This window comes from Lycorma delicatula, chromosome 2 (assembly GCF_047948215.1).
Source record: "Lycorma delicatula isolate Av1 chromosome 2, ASM4794821v1, whole genome shotgun sequence".
NCBI lineage: Eukaryota > Metazoa > Arthropoda > Insecta > Hemiptera > Fulgoridae > Lycorma > Lycorma delicatula.
In genome coordinates, this window is record NC_134456.1 from 185,631,108 (window position 1) to 185,655,101 (window position 23,994).

Sequence of the window (23,994 nt, forward strand, 5' to 3'; positions counted from 1 at the left end):
TGATGATCAATTTAATTAGTGAAATATAATTAAAGGTTTAATTTGTATTATTAAGGACAGAGGAGCAATGGAGCAATATATTCATTATTTGTACGTTTTGTAATATACTTCTTGTAATATTCTTTTTGTAATATTTTTATTTATAAAAAACTATAAATAAAGGAAAAGGAAAAAACAAATCAAACATCCAACTGAAAATAAAAAAAAAATAGATTAAATTAAAAGACTCACAATGTAATACTAATCCGAGACGTTACTAGAAAATCTAAATGAAATTAAATAAATAAGCTTTTAAGGATAAAGTTGATTAAAAACCATAATAAAAATCACAAAAGTATCAGTACAGAAAACAATGAAAGAAAACTTTTTGAAATAAGCTTATTAGCAACTTACTAACCTGTACTTAGGCAAAACTTCAGAAAGTTTAAATTTAAAGAACAGTAAAAGAATTGTTTCTTATTTAGTTTCCATGTGTTTTTTTTTTGTTTTTTTTAATTCAGTTTTATTTTTAAATTTACATGTTTCATGTTTTGTAGTTTTATTTTTATTTAAAGTCTAAATAGGCCTACAATAAAACAGCACTCATATTTACTGAGCTTGAACTAAGGGTCTCTGGAATGTAACAGTATTGGGTACTACTTTTTACTCTATGGATTCTCACTAATTTCTTTTAGAATTTTCAGATAAAAATACTGTGAACATGAGAATGTCATCAGGTTATCATTACATAATAACAATGTAGTATTAAGCAATTGCTAATAAAAACAAATATTTTAATATCCTCTGATCACTAATATAAACAACGAAGATTTTTGTAAAAAAAATTTTCCATTTAATGTTATTGATAATTTATGAAAAACCTCTCTAGGGATCTTTAGAGAATCATCCTCTGTGAAAATAGAACTATCAAATTGATCTGTTTGTTGAAGATAAGTTTTTGAACATGCATATAAATTATATATTTTTGCGCGCGCGCGTGTGTGTGCCAATTTGAGAATTTTCTCTGTTTCATGAAATCAGTTACACATTAATGTTTTATTGCCATTTTAAATGGCAATTAACCAGATATAAACTATATCTGTTGACAATTTATTTTTCCTCAGTGTAGTCAATTGTATATTATTTTTCATATAGTTTTCTTAATTTATCAATAAAGACAAATAGATTATAATGTTTTCCTTATTTTAATTAAATTTATGTCTATACAAACATTTCTTATTAGCAATCTATATTTTTTTTTTTTTGCAGCCTCTCCTTTATTAACAAAGGACCCAGAATCTTTAATAGTTGATGAAGGAGAAACAGCAACATTCACTTGTCAGTTCACTGGTGGTATGAAATTTCCCATCACAACTGTGCACTGGTTAAAAGATAATGCTAGTTACAGACAGGATAGTCGTCTTAGTGTAGATCAAAATACTGGAACACTTACTATTAGCAATACACAAGTATCTGACAAAGGTGATTATTCGTGCCTTATTAATACTACTGGTTATAACCCAGTAGTATCCAAACCAGCTACACTTTTCATTAAAGGTAATGATAATTTTTTTAAATTCTATTTTACTTTTGTACATTTTTAACTCATAATAGTTTAAGTTTCAATTCGCACAGTGTACTACTGTGATATTAAATCACAGTAAACAGATATTAAAGTTTACTGTTTTAGTTAAACAATTGGATTAAAAATTTCCTCTTAGTTTTCAAGTAATCATTAGTTAAAGATAGCCTTGTTATTTGACACGAAGAAAGTCTGTTATGTAATTGCTTCACAACAAGAATTTTAAACTTACTTCTACTCTCCAGTGAGAGTCTGGTCATTTTCCATATCCCTGATCTCTTCATTCCCATTTTGGGTTCTGTGGTATAGATCAGTCCTTGCTAGATCCTTGCTGAGAGCATAGAAACCTCCAGACTCTTTTATGATGGAAAAATAAGTTCTGTTTTCTCTGCCAAGATGAAATTGTAAGTAGATGCATATTGGACTTGGTTTTTAAAAAATAAAATAACTAGAAAAAAAAATTGTTTTCTATTTAACTTTAATACTAAAATAATATTTTTGTTAAATAAATAAAAACTTCTATATAGGTAAACACTAACTTGAACATCATTAATTATTACTTTGCTAGAAATTAGTAGAAGAAAATCATAAATGTTTGTGGTCATTAAATTTTAATTTAACAAAGCTGCTTTCATTGATTTGTTTGTTTTATTCCTACAGAGAAACTAAAATTTTCTCCAAGACCTGTTGACAAGAAATTAGAACTTGGTTCTGTAAAGAAAGTTTATTGTAAAGCTCAAGGATCAACACCACCTGTAATCAAATGGATTAAGGTTAGTGGATAATTTGTGATTGTTTCTAAATCTGCTATTAATAAAACTTGTTAAACAGGAAATTTTGTCTTGTCTGTAATTTCTACAATTATTTTGAAATAAAATATCACTACAAAATTGTGTTTATGCTTCAAACTGTTAAAATTTAGCAATTTAAATTCTTATTAAGTTTCATGAATTAAATTTCTATATTTTTAACTCATCACTTCAATGAAATACAATTTTTTTTTAGTAAAAAAAATCATAGTTTTATGGGTTTTTGGTGATTTTTATCTTTTGATTTTTTACTTCCTTGTATGAAGTAAAGGAAGTATTGTAATCATGAAAAATTTCAGTTTTTTCAGATTTCAACAGAAATATTCGTTTTGACCATCCCTGAATCCATTTTAACTAGTTTCTGCATGACACCTGTACGTATGTATTGTACATACAAATGTATCTTGCATAATTCAAAAATGATTAGCCGTAGATCGTTGAAATGTAGGATGTAGAACTGTTGTGAAATCTAGTTGTGCACCTCCCCTTTTGATTGCAATCGACTTGACCAATGATGTCAAAAAAAGCCCAAAATCCAAAACATTTGGATTGGAGTTTTTCTTAACTGCAGTAATAAGCCCTCATTGATAGCTTTCGATATATCATATATCATAAGCGGTACTTATTTTCATTAGTTCCAGAATTATAGCCAAATAAAATTTTAATTAATAAAAACATTTGGATCTTACAAGGGGAAAGGACATCGGTTCAAATCCAACTTAATTTTTTTTCTTTTTTAACTTTTTTTTAAAATTTAAATATATTGATTTATTAATAATAATTATTAACTTCCAATTGTAAAAGAATCTTTACAATAAACATTATAATTCAATAATAACAATAAAAAAATTTTTTAAATGTGACAAAAATCAGAAATTATTAGTGAAATAAACATTTTATGTACTTTTCATGTAAAAAAAAATGTGTATATGTAATTTAATAGGTGTACAAGGAAGTCATGTAGTGTCCACATCAGATTTTTTTTATTAATAAATCAGCATAACAAAATGTGATAACATTTTTAAGCTTTACTTTTCAACATTAGCTTATAATTTGTTAATTATAATCTATAATGTATAATTTTTTTATTATAATATATGTGAAATATATGACATTGTCTTATGTGGCCTCTGAAAGAAATATGATGTGATATTGTTGCCAAAATTTTCAAAATTCTAAAAAGCATTTCTGCCAGGAAGTTTATGAAAATGTGTGAACCAATTTATTTTTGTATGTATAACAGTTTTTTTCTTTTATATCTTTTTTTAAGTCTGATATTGGTATGTGTTCGGGTTGTGTCTTGTAATTTGTTGTTACATTATTGAATAGTTTTGTTATAAATTAATAAACTTTAATATATAAATTACAGTTTAGTATATAAATTAATCATATTGATTCAAATTCTTTTTTTTCCTTATTTATGAGTTGTTTTCAAGTATTATGACAATGGTTCTTTCCTTGTACCTAGTTGGTTTGTAATTACATCATATCCCTGTAAATGTACAGGGATATGTCTAATGAGACATTCATATATTCTTCACACTCATCAACAAATCACAATCCAACTTGTTTATTTTTATGTTCATTGCAGAAGATGAACACAGCTTATTCGACCTCATTATATAAAATCCAACATGTATATCAGTGATAAAAAATTCCACAACTGACATGTTTTCAATAACTGATCCAATTAACCCACTCAGCATGAACATGTAGCTTTTTACACATGCTACATCACCTAATGCACACCCCTTGTCAGTATTCATCTACACTGAAGAAAAAATAAGTACAACAAAATATCTAGCAACCATCAATAATAATAATATTAATGGATTCTCACTCATACTTATGCTCATGTTACATAAAACTTTGAACAAAACCAACACACCTACCAACAGAACATTCAATAGGATAAAGAATACTAACATGCATCAACCATAATCATACAAGATTGCAGATATTTTCAAGTAAGGTTACTCTGCCACTTTCTCCCTACCACAAAAAATCTTAATAGTAAAAGAGTCAAGACAGATTGAAAACTACCCAGATAATTGTAACATTGCTACCCAGAATATAGAAATTTAATCAGAAGTGATGTAGACAATGTAAAAATCTTCTGATAGAACAATTCCACTAATTTTGAAATTGAATAATGTGAAAAGATTTTTTAATATTTAAAACATATATTAAAAATTTGTTTTGGAATATGATTTAATTTTGTATGTAATTACTAAAGTAAATTGTTTTTGTTTTTTTTTTATTAATAGGAAGGTGAAAAACTGTATGAATTTCCTGAACATATTCAGGATATAAATGGAACATTACTTTTTAATGGTGTTAAATCAGAAGATAGTGGACTTTACATGTGCATTGCTACCAATTCACAAGGTGTTATAAATACAACAATTGATATTGATGTTGTTGGTAAGTCCTAAATAGACAAATTGGGTATAAATTAATGAGTCTTTGTGGAGACATATATATTATTTTACTAAAATTAATCTTTTTACGATTCATATTATTCCTCTGTATTGTTAAATTATATTTAAATTCTATTAAATAAATCACTAGTTCAGATATTGAGATAAGACATATTTTACCTTACTTTCTTTTATGAAAGTACTTTCGCAGGATCCCGCATCTTAAAGTAATTCTGTTATTGCATAATAAAAGTTTAAAAATAAAAGTACTAAATTAATGATAATTGTGTATTAATTAATTAACATGAGTGCTGCTATCTGTTGCAGTCTTTATAAGACTGTCTCCTTCAAACTGTCTGATGGTTTACCAAATTGAAATTTTGTTTGTATTGATATATGTAATATTTTTCTAATATGAGAGTAAGTCAATTATTATCCGCAATGTAGTTATAAATTTTATTGCAATACAAATAGGAAACTTACATGTACATCATTTTTCAACATAGTCCCCTTGTATTTCAACCCACTTGGTCCATCGTTGCACAAGCTTCCTGATGCCCTCATAAAAGAAGGTTTTCGGTTGAGCTGCGAGCCAGGAATGCACCGCTTCTTTCACTGTTTCGTTCGAGGTAAATCGACGGCTCCTTGATGCCTCTTTGAGTGGACCAAACAAGTGGCAGTCAGAAGCGGCAAGATCAGGACTATCCGGAGGATGAGCCGGTACTTCAAAGTTGAGTTTCTGGTGCATTTCAGCAGTGTGGGCAGCAGTATGTGGACAGGCATTGTCGTGCAACAGCACAACACCTTTCGACAGCAGTCCTCAGCATTTGCTTCAAATTGCAGGCTTCAGCTTGGCAGTAAGCATCTCACTGTAACGTCCACTGTTTATTGTCGTGCCCCTTTCCTCTTAATGTTCCAGTACTGGGCCTGGATGTTTCCATTCTATACTCTGCTGTTTACTCTCCAGCTCATAATAATGGATCCATGTTTCGTCACCAGTGATGATTCTGTCTAAAATGTCCCGTTCGTTACCATAGCGATCCAAATGTTTTTGGCAGATGTCCAAGTGTGTTTGTTTATGCAACTGTGTGAGTTTTTTTGGGACCCATCTTGCATAGACTTTATGAAACCCAAGTCTGTTGTGGATGATTTTGTAGGCAGAACCGTGACTAATTTGCAGATGATATGCCACTTCATCGATAGTTACTCGTCTGTCTAAGAAAACCATGTCACATGCACGCTCAATGTTTTCCTCATTTGTGGCAGTAAATGGCTCCTTCGTCGTGTGTAACACTTGTGCGACCATTTTTTACTTTTTCAATCCATTCGTAGACACTACGTTGCGGCAACGCAGTTCCCGTATTGTACTGAAAGTCTTCGATGAATTTCGGTCCCTGATACATCTTCTGACCAAAAAAAACAGATCACTGAACGTTGCTCTTCTTTGGTGCAAACAGAAAGCGGAGCAGCCATGGTTAACAACAGGGCAGTGATATTGGAACTAACCTAGCAGCATCAAACCTGCATAGACATAACAACAATTAAACCATGAATGCTTCATCTATGCAATACGACAGTACTACCAACAAAAACAAAAATATAACTAAATTGCAGAAATAATTGACTGACCCTCGTATATTTCATTTCATGTCATCTTTATTAATATTTAATGTTTCTAAATTTTATTTAACATTAGAATTAGAATGTTTATTAGATGGTCTAACATGTTAGATAAACTTAATTTATTACTTTTTTGTAATTTCTGTAATGTTCAAGAAATTTATTGAGTTTTAAAGGATCTATTTGTTTTTCCTATATAAATACCATCATAATCATTGCATTTAATTTTATAAATTCCACACAGATTGTTTATTTCATTAGTATTGTTATTATTATTAATATAACTACCTTGCAACCAATACATAATAAGACACAAAAGAGTGAAAAAATATACTTGTACATAAAGTATTTATACAGTAATACCATTGAAAACATTACTAAAACTTAAAAATACAGAAATTTTGAAACCAGCATAGAAATCTAATAACCACACAATAAAATATTTTTAAAAAAAATTAATAATAGATGAACCCAATTGAAAATCTTTGGGAAGTAGTCAAAAAACAACTTTCAGAAATGAATTGCACAACAAAAATTGACCCCATAAAGCAATAATATTGGTATGGTTTCATGATGAAGAAATAAAAAAAAAAATGTGTTACGTGGGCCGGATGTGACCCACGAAAAATTTTTCAATATTTGCTTTTTTTATAAGCAATTGAATAATGGAAAATACAGAAATTTAAAAACGTACCAAGAAATATTTAGTAATCTTCAGCTCAACTTATATTTGTATGAACAAACGTTTTCTCTAATGAATCTAATTAAAAGTACAACAAATTCCATAATAAAATTTTGTTTACTTAAATGAATTGTTTTTGTATTTAACATTTTTTAATTTTAATGTTTTGTTCGGCCCATGAAAAAAGCTTTCTTTCCAATTCGGCTCGGAAGCAAAAACTGCTGGCCATGCCTGATCTACACTATTAGAAATACAACATTTCTTGTAGCTCTTCAAACAAAATCATTTGAAGTAAAATCCCATGCAGCCAAGATCCTCTCGCATATTAATGTCAAGCTCAGTTTTCACAGTCTTTTTGTAGGAGTCATTTCACAGATTGTAGTTGCCATTGACTGAATTAAATTGTTTCAAATGACCTTTGAAAGGCCAGTTAATACAAACATCAAATGGCTGGAGTAATGATGTCATTCTAGTAGGAATATAAAGTTGTATTGTTTTACTTTCTTAAAATTTTTTCACATTGTCTGTTACATGTCCACAGAAACTGTCCATCATTAGCTTACTCTTCAATATTAAAACAGCATCAGATTGCCACTCCCACGCACATTTCACCCACTTTAAAAGTAGTGTATCATCCATGCATCGTTTTACTTGGCACTTAACAATGACACCAACAGGTAATTTTTCACCCTTTCAAAGGGTTTTTCTTTTAAATATGATAAATGTGGAAGTTTTTGTTGATACCTGCAAGTACTGCTACACTGCCACCACTGTTTTTCATAACCACAAGTATGCACATGAACAATTTTATCACAGACAGCAATAATTGTTGATTCTGCTGGCATGTCAAAGTAAACTCGTGTTTGATCAGCATTTCCTATCAACCACATTAAAAAGTTATTTTCTTGTCATAAATGAATTACATGCCTCTGGAAGGCCAATAATTTTTCCTCAAAGGCATCCAGCAAATGTTTACAAGTAGATGTACATTTTCTTATTGATAGTTCATACCTATTCATAAAATTATTTAACCATCCTTTACTTCCTTTAAAATTCAGTATTTGAAGTTCCCTCATGATTTGTGTGGCTTTTAATCATGCCATCTCTTTTGAAATAGCAAATTCTTGCTCACATATGTTTTGAATATAAGAAAAAACTGCTGCTCTTCTATTTGAGGAAACTTCCTAATTCCACCACGAAATGATCTATTTTCACGATTATCCATAAGCTTCTCTTTTTCTTTCTTCATTCTCTTATACACAATATTGGATCGTATTTACAGCATGCTACACGATTACCAATTTCTGCAGCTAAGAGAATACCTTTTAATTTTTCACTAACCATAAATGAACATGAACATTTTACAGAACTCATTTTTATTAGCCCACTTAAAGTACAAACTGGAGAAACTTAGCATAAGTTACCTTTACGCAATCTACCTTCACTCGACTAAAACAAAATGAATACTGTGTTATGTTTAGCTTAGACGTGTCTTATTCAAAAATACAGGATGATCAATCATAATAAATGTTATAAAGACCGGAAATGTGGAGATAAGCTTTTTTTTTGGAGATTTTTTTTTTTACAATAAGGAGATTACATTATTACATTATTGGAAATACTACATTAAGATACTGATATGAAATCAAAAATAATAAGAATACACTCCATGATTTGTTTACATTACTACTGTATAATAGTATATTATACCACAATGTGTAGTGCAATAATAAATACAGATATTGGATCCTCATTTGGAAATCCCTGCACATCATGTGCACCCATAAATTTCATGTTGCTTTTTAAGAGACAAGGTGTACCTCATAAGTGAATAAATACAGTATACAACAAAATAATGTTATTTGTTTTAAAACTTTCATCTTCTAAAATAATATTTGGACCATAATTTATGGTCATAGTAAAACATAAACAAAAAGTAATTTGATTCTGAGAAAATTGTTCATCATACATCTGCCAGCATAGATTCTAATTCTTTTGGTTTAGAAACACACCACCGTCGAGGTTGAAAAGATTTTGAACAGCCATCTGACTCCATCTGTGATTTACATTGGGTAGTAATACAATATTTAAACTTCTTTTTCAAAACGTAATCTAGCAAAGAAAAAAACAAGTTCTATCCTCCAAGTGTATTGGCACTATACTGCTAACCCCTTAATTAACAAAAAATACAGTATTGTGACTAGTATTTCAACCATTGTTTTTCAAAGTTAGTTTTACCTTACTAAAAATAAAAATTCATAATGTAGTCCAAGTGTTTAAGGCCTTGATGCCCCCAATTATACCTTGTCTCTTATTCTCTTAAATTTTCAAAAACTGCATTTAAATTACTCTGAAATTTACAAAGTTTAAAATAATAAAAAAATTTTAAAAGCATGTTTTATAAGATCCTCAGGACACATTGCCTTTGAAGGACCTCTAGCCTCCTTTGATTAAGAATAGAAATGTTTTGTTATTTAGTCCATTCTTTTAAAAAGTAGAACTCTTCTTGAATTTAGTAAAAACTTTATTGTTTGAAATTTTGAACCTTATTGTCCATCCAAGATTTTAATTGTGTTAGATCCCTTCATTAAGAAAAATAGAAATTTTATTAAAAATTTACTTTCATACTTCATATTTTTTTTAAGGATACTCTTAAAAAACCATAATGATGTCAAAAGTATCAGATACCTCGTTTAGACTAGTCTTCAGTTAGTTAAAATTTTAATTATTTCCTGCCTTTAATTATTGAAATTGAAATATTTCAATTTCTTATCATCAACAATATTTGATGAATATATATGAATTTCATCTTAATTTTATATTGTCATCAATTTAAAATATTTCTGTCATCAGTGTCCGTACTTATTAGTGTAAAATTATTTGTGCTTATCTTTATAATGTGTTGTTATAAACATCACTTGTTTGTTAGAAGGCATTATTAATTGTTTCGAAAATGATTTTGTAAAAAAAATAAATATGTTGGTTTTTATGTAATAAAATATAATTATTTCAGTAACACCAAAGTTTGATGTATTACCTCAAAATCCTACGGAAGCATTTGAAGGATATCCAATAATGTTAGATTGTACTGCAGAAGGTGATCCTAAACCAACAATACAGTGGGACAAAAATTCACAGATGAATGATTTTGATTCCAAAAGGTATGTAAAAGGTTTTGTTTCGCATATTTCATCATTCATTTATAGTTTTTAATACACTGTCCCAATAATCACTATCGGTGATAATGATGTTCTATACTGTGGTGGATCATTCACTGCATGGGTTTCAGTTCTGTTCATTTATAATTTGGTTGAAGGAGTGTATATCTATTGTAAGGAACTAGTGGTTTGTTCTACACTAAAATATTGAATATATTATCTTTTGTTTAAATTTTCCTTGTGTCAACAAACTTCCTTAACATGGTTTGTAAATAGTTTTTGAGATAAAATTTTTGCCTTGTAACAGATAAAAATATTTGTATATAATTTTTCAAACTGCAACTAAAGCATACTATCTTTTTATTTGGTGGAGAACAACAATAATTCAAAGTATTATTTATAATATATAGTATAATATATTATATTAAATATATATATAATATATTTATAATATTATTTACAGTTGGCAGTGAAAATTATACAGAAATATTAACTTTTAATGATAAACCAAACAAAATGAATTTGAAAAGAACTTTTAAAAAATTACATATACATTCTCAGTTGGTCTGTGAGAATGGTTATTGAAGGTGGCAAAGTGACTGAAATTGTTATAACATAAATTTTAAAAAATATATATTAAAATGAATATTTTATTTCTCATTAAAAATAAATAGTTTTGTATAAACTGTTGTAACCTCATGTGTAATGTTCCATATATATTTTTTATGTAATATTAAATAGCTGTTTTATCCATCATTCTCTACTATTTAGGAAACTGTGTAGTACTAAGAAGGTAGTCTTGAAAATTATATATCTGACCTTAGTAACAATATGGCCTATACTTTGAGTATGTAAGAAATGATATATATTCTCTTAACCACATTCTCAATGTTTATTTCACATTTCACTCATAAAATAAGCCTATATATTAAAATAAAATCACATTCTCAATGTTTATTTCACATTTCACTCATAAAATAAGCCTATATATTAAAATAGCTTTATGTATTCAAATTTCACTTATTTATTAATTTTTTTCCAAATAATGATAAAAAAAGAATCAACCACTTATTTTGGACTGCTTTTAAATGTTATTTCATGTGAGGCATATTCATAAAGTAAGGGCAGTTTGGTCATTAAAAAAATTAACTTATGAGAAAAGGATTTTACTTACAGTTTTAGTTTACTATGTATGTACTTCACTTTTCCACATAATCGCTATTCAGTTCTAAGCACTTTTTGTAACGCTGCACCAGTTTCTTGAACCCTTCTGCATAGAAGTTTGTTGCCTGGTAACTTAACCAGTTGACAACGGCAGTCTTGAGTTCATTGTCGTTTTCAAACTGTTGTTCACCAAGCCACTTTCAACTGTAAGAAGAGGAAGTAGTTGCTAGGTGCAAGGTTGGAACTATATGGAGAGTGGTCAAAGATTTCTCAACGAAAATCTTGAATCTTTTTCTTGGTTAAGGCAACGGTGTGAGGACGTGCATTGTTGTGAAGGAGGATTATGCCGGACTACAGTTTCCCACGTCGTTGATTTTGGATCGCACCTCTCAGTTTGGTGAGCGTTGCGCATTACACATTAGCTGTAATTGTTGATCTATATTCCATAAAATCAACCAAAATGACGACCTTTTCGTCCCAAAAAATGGTAGCCAACATTTTTTAACTCGAGTACGGAAACTGCTTTAACTTTTTTGATTTTGGGGAACTTGAATGATACTACTGCATTGACTGTTGTTTCAATTCTGCATTGGTGTAGGATATCGACATCTCGTCACCTGTAACAATGTGGGAAAATAAATCTCCATCTTGTCGATAGCGGTCCTAAAATGCTCATCCACTGCACATTCTTTGCTCTTTGTGTTGGTCGGTGAGCATTTTCAGTACCCGCCTTGCACACAATTTGTAATATTTGAACTTTTTTGTGACAATGGTGTAGGTAGAGGTGCAACCAACATGCATTTGGTTCACTTGTTCAATGATTTCATCGGTCTGAATACTGGGCCTGCCACTCTGCTCATTGTCATGTACATTTGTGCAGCCATTTTTAAATTCTCAACACCATTGTCTAACCTTTCCTTCACTCATTATTATAGATCCATACACTAGTCCCAACTCCCAATGAATTTCAGCAGCTGAAGATCCTTTTGCTTACAAAACTAAAATCACAGTGCGCACTTCACAACTGGCAGGAGAAACGATTGTCATGGACATTGCAATCTGCATTTACTGGCACGAAAACGATTACTGAATTGAAACAACTGCAGTGGCTTTGTAAATAGCTGTTAGATGGCCCTGCATGCGTGAAACTGTGTTCAAACCTGCTAATATTTAAATATAAGGGTCGTCGGCTTATATTTAATTAATTATGAATAATGCCTCGTATATCATTAAACCTAATTACTCTTTATCATATATTACAAGCAGGCACAAAAAGAGAGTTTGTTAAATGAATGAAAATTATTTTTTATGAGTTTTATTTTTAATTATTTATTTTTATTTTTGTATCTTATAAAAACCTGTTGTTATATTTTATTTACTTACTCAAAATTAAATGACTTATATTTAAAATGTTATTGTTGAATAGCCTGCTTAAAAATACACTGTAAGCTGAATTCTGCTTAAAATATATTAGTTGTTTTCTGCAACAGTTTTCCAGCCACTGCCAGGTCTGGATGTGTGTGTATAGGCAAATGCAGTTACTGTTACTGGGTTGCTAGACCTGATGTAATGCAATGTAAATGTACTGGTAAATGCAGTTTGGAACAGACTCAGGTCAACCACTTCTGAGATTTGTAGTTAATTGAAACCAATCCACCAAAGAACACCAGTGTCCATAGTCTGGCATTCAAATCCATATAAAAACAACTGCTCTACAAGGACTCAAACCTTAAAACTGTTCTTCTCTTTGAAAATCAGCTGATTTTGCAATGAAAAAGTTTAAGCACTAGACTAACCAGCAGGTTTTATATATATATAAAAATTCAAATAATTCATCAACATACTGACCAGTGTGCCAATTACTCACAAAACAATTTAATCATCAAACACAGTAAGAGAAAAACCTAAAAAAAACTAATATCAATATGAAATAATACATCTAATGAATGAATTTAAGTCATTTATTTATTTTTTAATATAAACATAACACACTTTTACAAAAACATAAATCCATTTTGTGGTTGTTAGGGTTTATGTATTCTAATTTTTTTAATTTTTATTTCTTTTTGTTCTTGTTATTTGTTAATATAATTGTGGAATTATGTACTTACTGATGATGCGGGATCTTACGAAAGTCAACTATTGATATACATATGTATATTATATATATACTGATGTCTGTATGTTCAGAATACTACATTGGTTTAAGGTAACAGAAGTATAATAATCTCAACAAAAGCAGCTATATGGAATAACATAAAAAGCCAGTCTTTAAGATTTGTTGCAGCCACTATAATACTATAATGTTCACTGTTTAAGGACATTTTTACTTCAGAATTTAGCTTACAGTAAAGGAGCTTTAGAGTAATCTATTTTTCACATTTTACAATATATCAGATCTTGTAAAAAAAACGAAAGGGACAGACAGATTTAGTTAATTTGTTAATGGGGAGGGTAAATTTGTCGAGGAAGAAAAAATTTAATTATTCAAAACTAATAATTGATGATGTTTTATAAATTAAATGTGTGGAGATTATCAGATTAACCTGGAACAGAAAGGAATGGAGAGTACAGTCAAATCAGTTAAATGTCTAATAACCCATGTACATCATAAAAATGCTTAAAACATATCCGTTCTTAGCCATTTTGGGTGTTTGTTTTCTTAAGTGCATTGTTATTTTTTTGTTTTGTTTTGTGTATTATTTTTTTATGCTGTGCTATAAATAAATATGTACATAATATACATTTTTTTGATAGGGAAAGAAAATTATAAATAAGCCTAAATTTGTGTAGGTAATTAAGGTGATAAAATATGTATCTTTCTGGTAATAGAACCCTAAATACTTGATTTAGAAGTTAACATACACTCAAAAAAGAAACATTAACTGAAGGATCACTTGCTTATTCATCCCAGAAACCTCAGTTTGAGACAGATCAACAGCTTTCATCCTTAACATTTTTTGAAAATCTCTAGCTGGGGCTTCATCATTCTCTAGTGAAAAATGATTATCTGCTGTTTTCTCATTCACTTTGCATTTAGAAGGAACTTTACTGGAAATGAGATTAAAGCCCATAAAATTCTAGTAGTTTTTGTCTGTACATGTTTTAATGTTTTGAATTGTTTTCTAGCCCTTTCATGAAATAAAACAGTATTTTCACATTTAATTGCTAATTTTGCACCCTCTTGAAATGTTGTTAGACTAAAAATTAAATTTATGTATTCTCAACAGTGTAAAGGTCTCAAACAAAAGTTTTGCATTTTTTGTACGAGGCTCGACTGATAAATTTTGCATACTAGTGTGCTACACAGAGACAAAAGGGACTATCGAGTTAAGCGTGGCAGCATATGATAGCTAAAATCCTCCTTTACAAACTTGCATTAATGTGTTGAAATCCGTTTACCGGTTTGTTTTCCAGTAGCAGTTAATTGGAGTCGAGTATGGTCAATATGTCAACATGATTAAAACAGTGTGCAGTGATTGAATTTTTAATAGCAGAAAATGTGAATCCTATGAATATTTTTTATTGTTTAAAAGCAGTTTACGGTAGTGAAAATGTTAACAGGAGTACTGTGAATAGGTGGGCATTGAAATTTTGCGAGTGTGAAGCTGTTAAAGTGACAATCGAGGATGTATGTCACAGTGGTCAACTAGTTTCTGTGACTGACGAGAAACATTGAAAGGAGGTGGATGATTTGCTTCAAAGAGACTGGCGAATCACCCAGCAATTCATCATTATTCAGTTAGGCATATCTAAAGAATGAGTAGGCCTTATTATCAAGAAATTGGGTTACCATAAAATCTGTGCACCATGGGTACCGCACAAACTTACAGACAAACACAAGCACCATTGTGTCGAATGTTGCAAAGAACTTTTATAGCGCTATCATGCCAAAGGAAACGACTTCCTTTTAAATATTGTAACCGGGGATGAGAATTGGGTACATCATTACAACCCGGAAGAGAAAAGGCAAAGCATGGAATTCAGACATTATGAATCGCCAAAACCCAAAAAATTCAAAAGCTTCGGTGAAGAAACTCCTTTTGATAATGTTTTGGGACGCCAGACACATTTATGTGACTAAGTATCTGGAACATGGGACAACTGTGAACTTCGAACGGTACATTGAGATGTTAAAGACACCTCAGACAATGAGTATGTCATGTTTGAAAGACCATCATGCCTATAATCTTGCAATATGCATGGCCTCACATATCGCACACTGCTACAGAGAGGCTCTCCGCAAGCTGAAGTTTGAACCTATTCTGCATCCACTATACTAGCCAGATTTGGCCCCATACAACTTCCATCAAGAGGGATCTCAAAGGTAATCATTACACCACTGACCATGAGGTGAAGGAAACTGTGGCCACTTGGATCTGAGAAAGACCACTAGAATTTTTCAGTGATGGAATGCAAAAACTTGTCACACATTAGGAAAAGTGTATCAGTGTAAACAGTGATATATAATTGAAAAATAAATACTGCATTTTGTAGCTAAGGTATTATAATACTCTTATTCATTTTTTATTTCATTCCAATATCTCTTTACACTGCCATGCTACGCATATATGTGCAAAATTTATCAGCCAAGCCTTGTAGCTTAAATGTAAACTCCAGAAAGGTAAGTCTTTAAATTTTTATGTAAACCATCCAGAATTATTTAATGAATTGGTTTCTTTAGAAAACCAAAAAAAAGAAGTAGTTTCATTAATTTTCTTATTATAAAAGTTTTCCACCAGGATTACATAGATTTACATTGATGAACTGATGTATATTATTATAAAATTACTGTTTTGCATTTTGTGGTTTAATTTTTTTTTAAATTTAGAATTAATATATATTTTATTTTGTCTTTATAGGTTTCATGTCTTAGATAATGGTTCATTAGTAATTGATGAGGTACATCTTACTGATGAAGGAAAATATGGTTGCACTGCAGGTAACAGTGGTGGACTCAAAAGATATGAAATATCTTTATTAGTCAGAAGTAGGTATTATTATTGTACTACTTATTCACTTTTATTATTTACTGTTATCTGAATAAAACTGATACATTTATTAGTTTCTGATAAACATTAGTATTATTTTATATAGATGATTTACATTTTAATGTAATGTACATTGCTAGGAAGAAATAATTTGTTATTATTATCAGAAAAAAAACATTTATGATTATTATTAATCCTGTTTAGTGATCTTAATTTAGGATATTTTAATTATTGTTGTACAAATATTTAGAAAAAATTAAGTAAGACTAATGTCTGTAGGCTAAATCCATTTTTAAAACTATTACATTTTAATTATATGAGACATATGCATGACTCTTGATCACTTAATACCTTTTCATTAATCCTGTTTTGAACTTGATATAGGGTTATAAGCTTTCATTAAAAACAAGTTACATTTGTTTTAATATTTTTTTCAGCAGTGTAATATGATTACAAAAAAATTTACGTATTCTCTGTGCAGTACAACGTAAGAAACTGTTACTTGAATAATATGTTTATCATATAACAGAATGTATGTGCAATCACATGTTAAAACTGCGCAACTGTTTTATATACTTCCCTTACTGAATGAAGGCAGTGTATGTAACTAATTGTTTCCCACAGAAAGGAGTTTATTAATTTGTTCTTTTACACTGACCACCCAAGTCATTTATATAATTAAACATATGTAAGCCATATGAGATAAAAATGGTACTACTCAGATCTCTTCTTTTATTTCTCTAGAGTAATTCAGTAGACAGGTATTCATTAAACATATATAATGCTTATTAGTGAACAAAGTGATGATAAATTCTGAAATGAAATCCAGATGCTCCTTTTTTAACCTCCGGGACCACCATTAGGTATTGTTTCAGAGGACGAGATGAATAACTTGTAGCGTGTGTGAAAATGTTAAAATTACATCTCTTTGTTGTTGAAATAAACATTCTTATTAAAAAAAAAAACTAAGCTTTTCTAACCATTTCATTATATAATTTCTGCTTTCATAAAAATGATGTCATGTAACCAACTAACAATGAAATTTACTTGATACTTAACTCTTAATTAAAGTCTGTTACTCTTTGGTGTTTTAATATATCTTTATTAGATATAGCAGACTTATGCTTTATTTCATGTTATTAGGTTCAGAAGGTTACAGACCAGATGGATCAATAGAAGGTTTAGAAGGTGAAGATTCAATGATGACTAAAACAATTACAATAACATTAAGCGCAGCTGCAGCATATATGACACTAGTAATTGGATTAATGGCATGGTGTAGATATCGTAGACACAGAAGGAAGCAAGCATATCTTGAAGCAAACCCAACTTCTCCTCTTGGTGAGGCTACTGGATTATCTTTGCGTAAGTTAATTGTATTTTATTGCAATGCCATTTCAATTTTTCTATCTGATAACTTACTAATATTTACTTGTTCCATTAAAATTTATGGCTATGAAATTTTCATAGAAATAGAGATATTATGAAAAAGTATTCTTATCAATTTGTTTTTATTGGTCTGTTACTTTTCCTTGGAGCAAATCGTGGTTTGATTACAAACACAGCCATTAAGTACAGGAAAAATTAACCTTCAAAATTAACATGGCCTTGTATTTTTTCTTTGATTACTTTTTCATTATTGCATATTTTTGTATTTTCTTTCCTTTTTAAGTAAACATACTTTACTATGGTACAAGTGGCATTGTTATAAACAAATACAATTTCTGCATCCATTTTAGCATTTATTGAATACAGATTAGAACGCACCATTGAAGCCTTTGTGATAAAAAATTAAGAAAGAATTTTGATAATTGTATCAGATGGAATAAAACTTTTTAGAGTTAACCTGTTAATCAATGGTTTACAATAATTATATTTGCTGACAATGCTTTCATTTTTAATATACTATAAATTTATAGTGATAATAGATATCCCTTTTTTTTACATTAAGGGCACTTTAATTTTTAACAACTTAATTTTTTTTTTTTTTTTAATTTAGATTTTAAAGTATTTCTTTGTATTTCTGAGCTTAATGTAGTTACTTTTAACAGAAACTGATGCTCATGTTACCAATACATTTGGGTGGTCCTTATTCTTTGGGGGTGGAAATTTTTCCTTAATTTTTGTTGGTTGCATCCCTGTAAATTATTTCATTGGATGAGAAAATAACCTGTGCAAAACTTCAGAATAATTGGAAGAAAAAACCCATGCTACATTTGAGTTGAAATTTAGAAATTTTAAGGATTTCATGATATCTTCTCATTTTATATATATATATATATATATATATATATATAAGCCTCCTGCAATAGTATTAGGGAATTATTTTACGATGAAATTATAACTTCTCTCATTAATGATGATTACATTTGTGTGAGGATTTCAATATTATATTCCGTATGTAGAAAATCATTTATTTATTAAGAAATTAAAATACTATACATATGCATGCATACTACAAAATTACAATGAATACATCAAATTAACAGTTTTAGTTTCTATCAAATCAGCTTTAGTTGCAATAGGCTAACGTTTCTGATACTCCTGCAGTACTTGAAGGATGAACTGGTCACTATTTTCGTCTTCGGTGTGTAAATTATTGTATAACTTTGACACCTCACTCTGCAACATCATTTACAATTTTAAAGCTTTTACCATCTTCAATCCTGTTATGTACAGTGATTCATTCTCCCAGGTTGATGAATATTTTTTTTAGGAAAACAATTGGGATTTCAAATCTGTCATAAAAATTCTTATTTTGTTTTTAGAATAAAAGTTTCTATCCCCAATTCAAAATAATTTTCAATGTTTTGTGATGGAATCATACATTTTTTTCCCCATACTTTCTAGTGTGCATTCTCTAAACTTTCTACCATACTTCTTTTTGTTTTTAAACATATCACTTGATCAAAAAAGACAAGGCTTCACATTCTGCTATAAGATACCAAAATTCCTGCTAAAGTTTCATAATCCAACACTACTTATACTCTTATTGATATTCTTATATTCATACAATTTTTCAAAGATTCAAAATCTTGTCCTGTTGTTATTTCAGGAATTGGTCCATTGCACCATGGTTGAATACATACACTAGCAATGAATGTACATAAATCTGATACCTAGCATCTGGTACTACCTAACATATGTTGTTCACAAAAAATATAATTTTTAATACATAAATGGTTTTAGCCATCCTCCTAGCCTGGAGTAATACTCCAGGCATATGGAATGAATTCCCTCCAGGCCGAATTCTTCCTAGAAAGATGATCATAAATTCTAAACAATTCTTTGAAATTATCTCTTAGGTGTTTTTCTTCTAGTCTTTTCAGGCAGAAGTTTATGCAAAACCCTGCAGTTTTTCGTTCATGTAATAGTTGTTAATATATGATTGAAAATTTGTTTGATCTGTTTTAGGCCAAGCATTTGAAAACCTTTGAAACTGATCATTTCTGGACTCAGAGATTTTTCTACTTTCTCTTCAAAACAGATTTCAAAACCATCTTACATATATGATGATGGCAAGGAAAGTACAGTAGATCCTGTTCAATCATCTGTTCCATTGAGATACAAGCTCCCTGGAATTGTCCCATGTTACTTGCTGTTTTATCACAGCAAGTATATTTTATTATGATATAATATACTTAATTAATTATATAATATAATTCAAGTATATTATTTGATGATATTTTAGGAACTCCTAAAAATTGTTCACTTTGGTCATGTGCATTTGTAACAGATAGCCTTTCTAATGAGTCCTTTCCCATTAAGGTTGGCAACATTTTTCCATCCCAATGAACCTGTTATAAACTTCAATAGATTCTGTTGGAAACCTTCTTATAATTCATAGCTCTTTCAGCTGACAAACTAAAACAACTACACCTAATTGGAGAACGATTAATCATTAAATCACAAATATCATGTCCTAATGTGTGTTTCAACAACACCAATAATAATACGTACTGCATCATGATCAGTAACTATACATGTCCAAAGTTGCCATGAGTTTCATTTCAATAATCTGTTTTGTTCCCTTCATATTCTTTGGTTTACTTGGACCTGGATTTTCATTATGGGCCTCAAAATCACCCATCATAGAACCTTCAAATGCGATTAAATTTCCTGCATCACTCTCTTTCATCTTTTGATGATGTTAATGGAAGTTGCATTTTACCTACAATATTTCACCTGGGTTTCAGAAGGAGTACATCCCCGGATGGTCTAAAGAATGCGAAGAGTTATTTGCTGAGTATCAGGAATCTCACAATGACACAACAGATGATGACCTCTTGAGAACCCTCAATAAGAACAGGAGAGAAAGATGGTACAAAACAATGGCAGGACTCAACTTTACGCATTCTAGTCAGAAGGCCTGGAACCTTATAAGGAGGCTTGATGCAGACACAAGGTTATCAAGTACAGTCACATATGTGAATGCCAATGATGTTGCATCCAAACTAATGAAGATTTTGAAAACTAAAATAGACAAGGTGCACACACGAACCATGAAAAATGATTTGTACATAAAGAGGTTCCATCTGAAATCGCATCCAGACTACTCACATGGCTTCTGCATTAAGGAGCTTGATATAGCCTTGAATATGCTTAAGGTAAATAAAGCTGTTGGCTTTGATGGCGTATATCCAGAATTTCTTAAAGCCATTGTACCTAAAACTAGATGGTGGGTCTCCAATCAGCTGCAGCTTTTGTAGATCTTATTGCAGCTTATGACACTATTTGGAGGGGAGGATTGATGTCAAAGTTTATTGAGGTCATCCCATGTCAAAGGCTGACATTTCTAGTGAGCAACAAGCTCTCTGACAGACGCTTTAAGGTGTCCCTAAATGGGCAGGCTAGTCTAGTAGATGGAGGTCTCTGAATAATGGCGTACCTCAGGAATCAATTCTGACCCCCATTCTGTTTAACCTGTATATCCATGACATGCCATACACGGACTCCATGAAAGTCGTATGCGGACGATCTAGCACTGGTCTTCCAGAGTAAGGTTCTTATGCACTGTGAGAGTGTGCTGACAGATTATCTGATGAAATTGAGTGATTACTTCCATAAATGGAGACTTCAGCCTAACCAAATAAGACTGAGGTTACTGCATTCCATCTAAATAGTAAAGAAGCCCTAAGGAAGCTGTATGTGACTTTCAGTGAAATTAAATTACAGTGAAGCTGTATGTGACTTTCCCACAATTACAATCCAATATATCTGGGAATCATTCTGGATCGGTCCTTGACATTCAAACAACAGTGCATCAGGTTATCTAACAAACGTGCATCAAGAGTGAATCTATTTCTCAAGATTGCCAGAAGCAGTTGGAGTGCGGACGCCAATACTCTTCACTCTGCTGCACTCGCTCTTGTGTATTCGGCTGGTGAATATTGCGCCCCTGTGTGGGAAAACAGCATCCATACAACAAAGATTGATGTGCAGCTCAATGAAACCATGAGGATTACCACTGGTACTGTTAGATCACTGGTACTCCCATTCAGTGGTTGCCTGTCCTGGCTAATATTGCTTCGTAAGATCTAACAAGGAAAGCAACTAAGATAGACTTGCTCAAGAGGATCACTTCTCATAAAAACTCTCCCTTGTACAATGCCCTACAAGATCTACCAACAACTCAGCTGAGGTCATGCAAACTGCTCTGGGCTGATTTAGAAAGTATTAATTCTGTTGATGTGGCCTCCAAGTGGTGACAACACTGGAATGAATGAACATCCACCCAACAATGCTCACCTGGTTCAAGATCCATCAAAGAAGGTTGTGGGATTCCAGCTATCACGCCAAACCTGGTCGAGGCTGAACCGCATTAGGACGGGTCAAGGGAGGTGTGATTACACCTTGAAGAAGTGGGATTTCCACCCATCTGCTGACTGCGACTGCAGAGTGGAGGAGCAGACAATAGAACATTTTGTTACAGAGTGCCCACTTCGAGTGTTTGACGGTGATCTGGGGACTCTACAAAAAGTGACTTCGAATGCTCTGGACTGGTTGTCAAATTTAGACATTTCCATCTGATTGTGGATACTTTCTGTAACTGTAAGACCATATGATATATCTAATTTTCATATACCTACAATATGAAAGAAAAGCTATATCATTTCTACAAAATTGAAAGAAATTAATGGGAAATGGGATTAATAAAAAATATATTTATACTATACTGTACCTTCTGTTTTATTTGTTGCTTGAGATCATTGCATACAAAGTTCTTCTTTTGTTGTTGATTGATTTACCATCTTTCTTTCTTTGTTAAACTATTGTTCACACTGATCATCATTCTTGGTCTTCCTTTTTTCTTTTGATTTGGTAGAAAAACTTTATCTTCTTCAATTTTCATAAGCTCTAATGCATCCTTGTGAATGATATTGTAAAGATCATTTAACGATTCCACAAAATCTTTTTCTCCCTGCCTCTGCAGTTCACTTATGCGTTATCAAAATTTTTGCAACATTCACCAGTGTTGATAAAATGGCATTTATTTTTAAATACTGTGATGTGTATCTTTTTTCAGAATGATGTCAATAATGACATCATCATTATCGTCAGAAGTTAAGAAATTATAATTTCATCATAAAATATTTGCTAATATTTTTTTAGGAAGTGTATGTGTTTATAATGAGGAGATAACATGATATCATTGAAATTTCTAAATTTCAACCCAAATCTGACATGGGTGCCCTTTGTCTAACCATCCTGAAGTTTTGCATAAATTATTTATTCAGACAATGTTATAATGCACGTGGGTGCAACCAACAAAAATCGTAAGTCAAAAAATAAGGACCACCCTACAGTACGTTGTTATTGTTTGGGGTTCAGTGAAGGGGATTGTCTCAGAAGTGATCTGCTTGAGGCTGGCCAAGACTAACTGCCAAACTGTAACAGGCCTTATAGCCTGTTATGAGGCATTATCACAAAATTAAAAGAAGTGTTATTGGTAATGTACTATGTATGAAAAATGTTTTTGCTGTGCATTGATTTAGTGAGAAGATCTTATTCTGAAGAGTACTCACTAGTTTTCATGTATACATATGTCTTAATCATCATTCTTAACTCAAGTGGGAAGGTAAATGCTTTTGACTTTATACTCAACTTCCTGAATGATGCAAATTTTTTGTTGTGGTTGCGCCATACAGAATCCTTATTTGAATCATTGTGCTATATTATGTAATGTGTTCATTATGAAATTCTGGCATTTTCATTGATATTTGGTTTTCTAATGGCAAATCTCTGGTTTATTATATTAGCCTTTTGGCATCCCAATAGAGTTTTTTTTTTCAAATTATAAATACTTTAAAAGATTTTGGCATTATTATTTATAACTGCAGAAACACAATAAAAGGATCTTTGTCCATTATAGTACTCTGCTACTTACAATAATTCAGTGGTTAGATTTATAGGTTTGGATCCAGGAGAGGTATGTAGCACTTAACTGCATGGTCAAGTTCTGTGTTAAACTGAATATTTGCCACCACCTGTTTTCTAGATGTATTTTTGTTTTACCAACTGTTTTTTATGTCCTTCAATTGTTTGTTCCAAGATGAGACACCCATCTTTTGAGAATGTTTCCTGTATTT

At 30.8% G+C, this 23,994-nt stretch overlaps 1 protein-coding gene across 1 annotated transcript in view; it reads left to right on the top strand.

The window, feature by feature from the left end:
• Nucleotides 1-23,994, top strand: part of LOC142320335 (inactive tyrosine-protein kinase 7-like) — a 217,938-nt gene that overhangs the window by 182,473 nt on the left and 11,471 nt on the right. The window contains exons 8-13 of the mRNA XM_075358041.1: nt 1,249-1,536; nt 2,222-2,334; nt 4,638-4,794; nt 10,106-10,253; nt 16,277-16,404; nt 17,549-17,770. Of these exons, the coding sequence (XP_075214156.1) occupies nt 1,249-1,536; nt 2,222-2,334; nt 4,638-4,794; nt 10,106-10,253; nt 16,277-16,404; nt 17,549-17,770 (1,056 nt within the window). The remainder of the gene's footprint in view (nt 1-1,248; nt 1,537-2,221; nt 2,335-4,637; nt 4,795-10,105; nt 10,254-16,276; nt 16,405-17,548; nt 17,771-23,994) is intronic.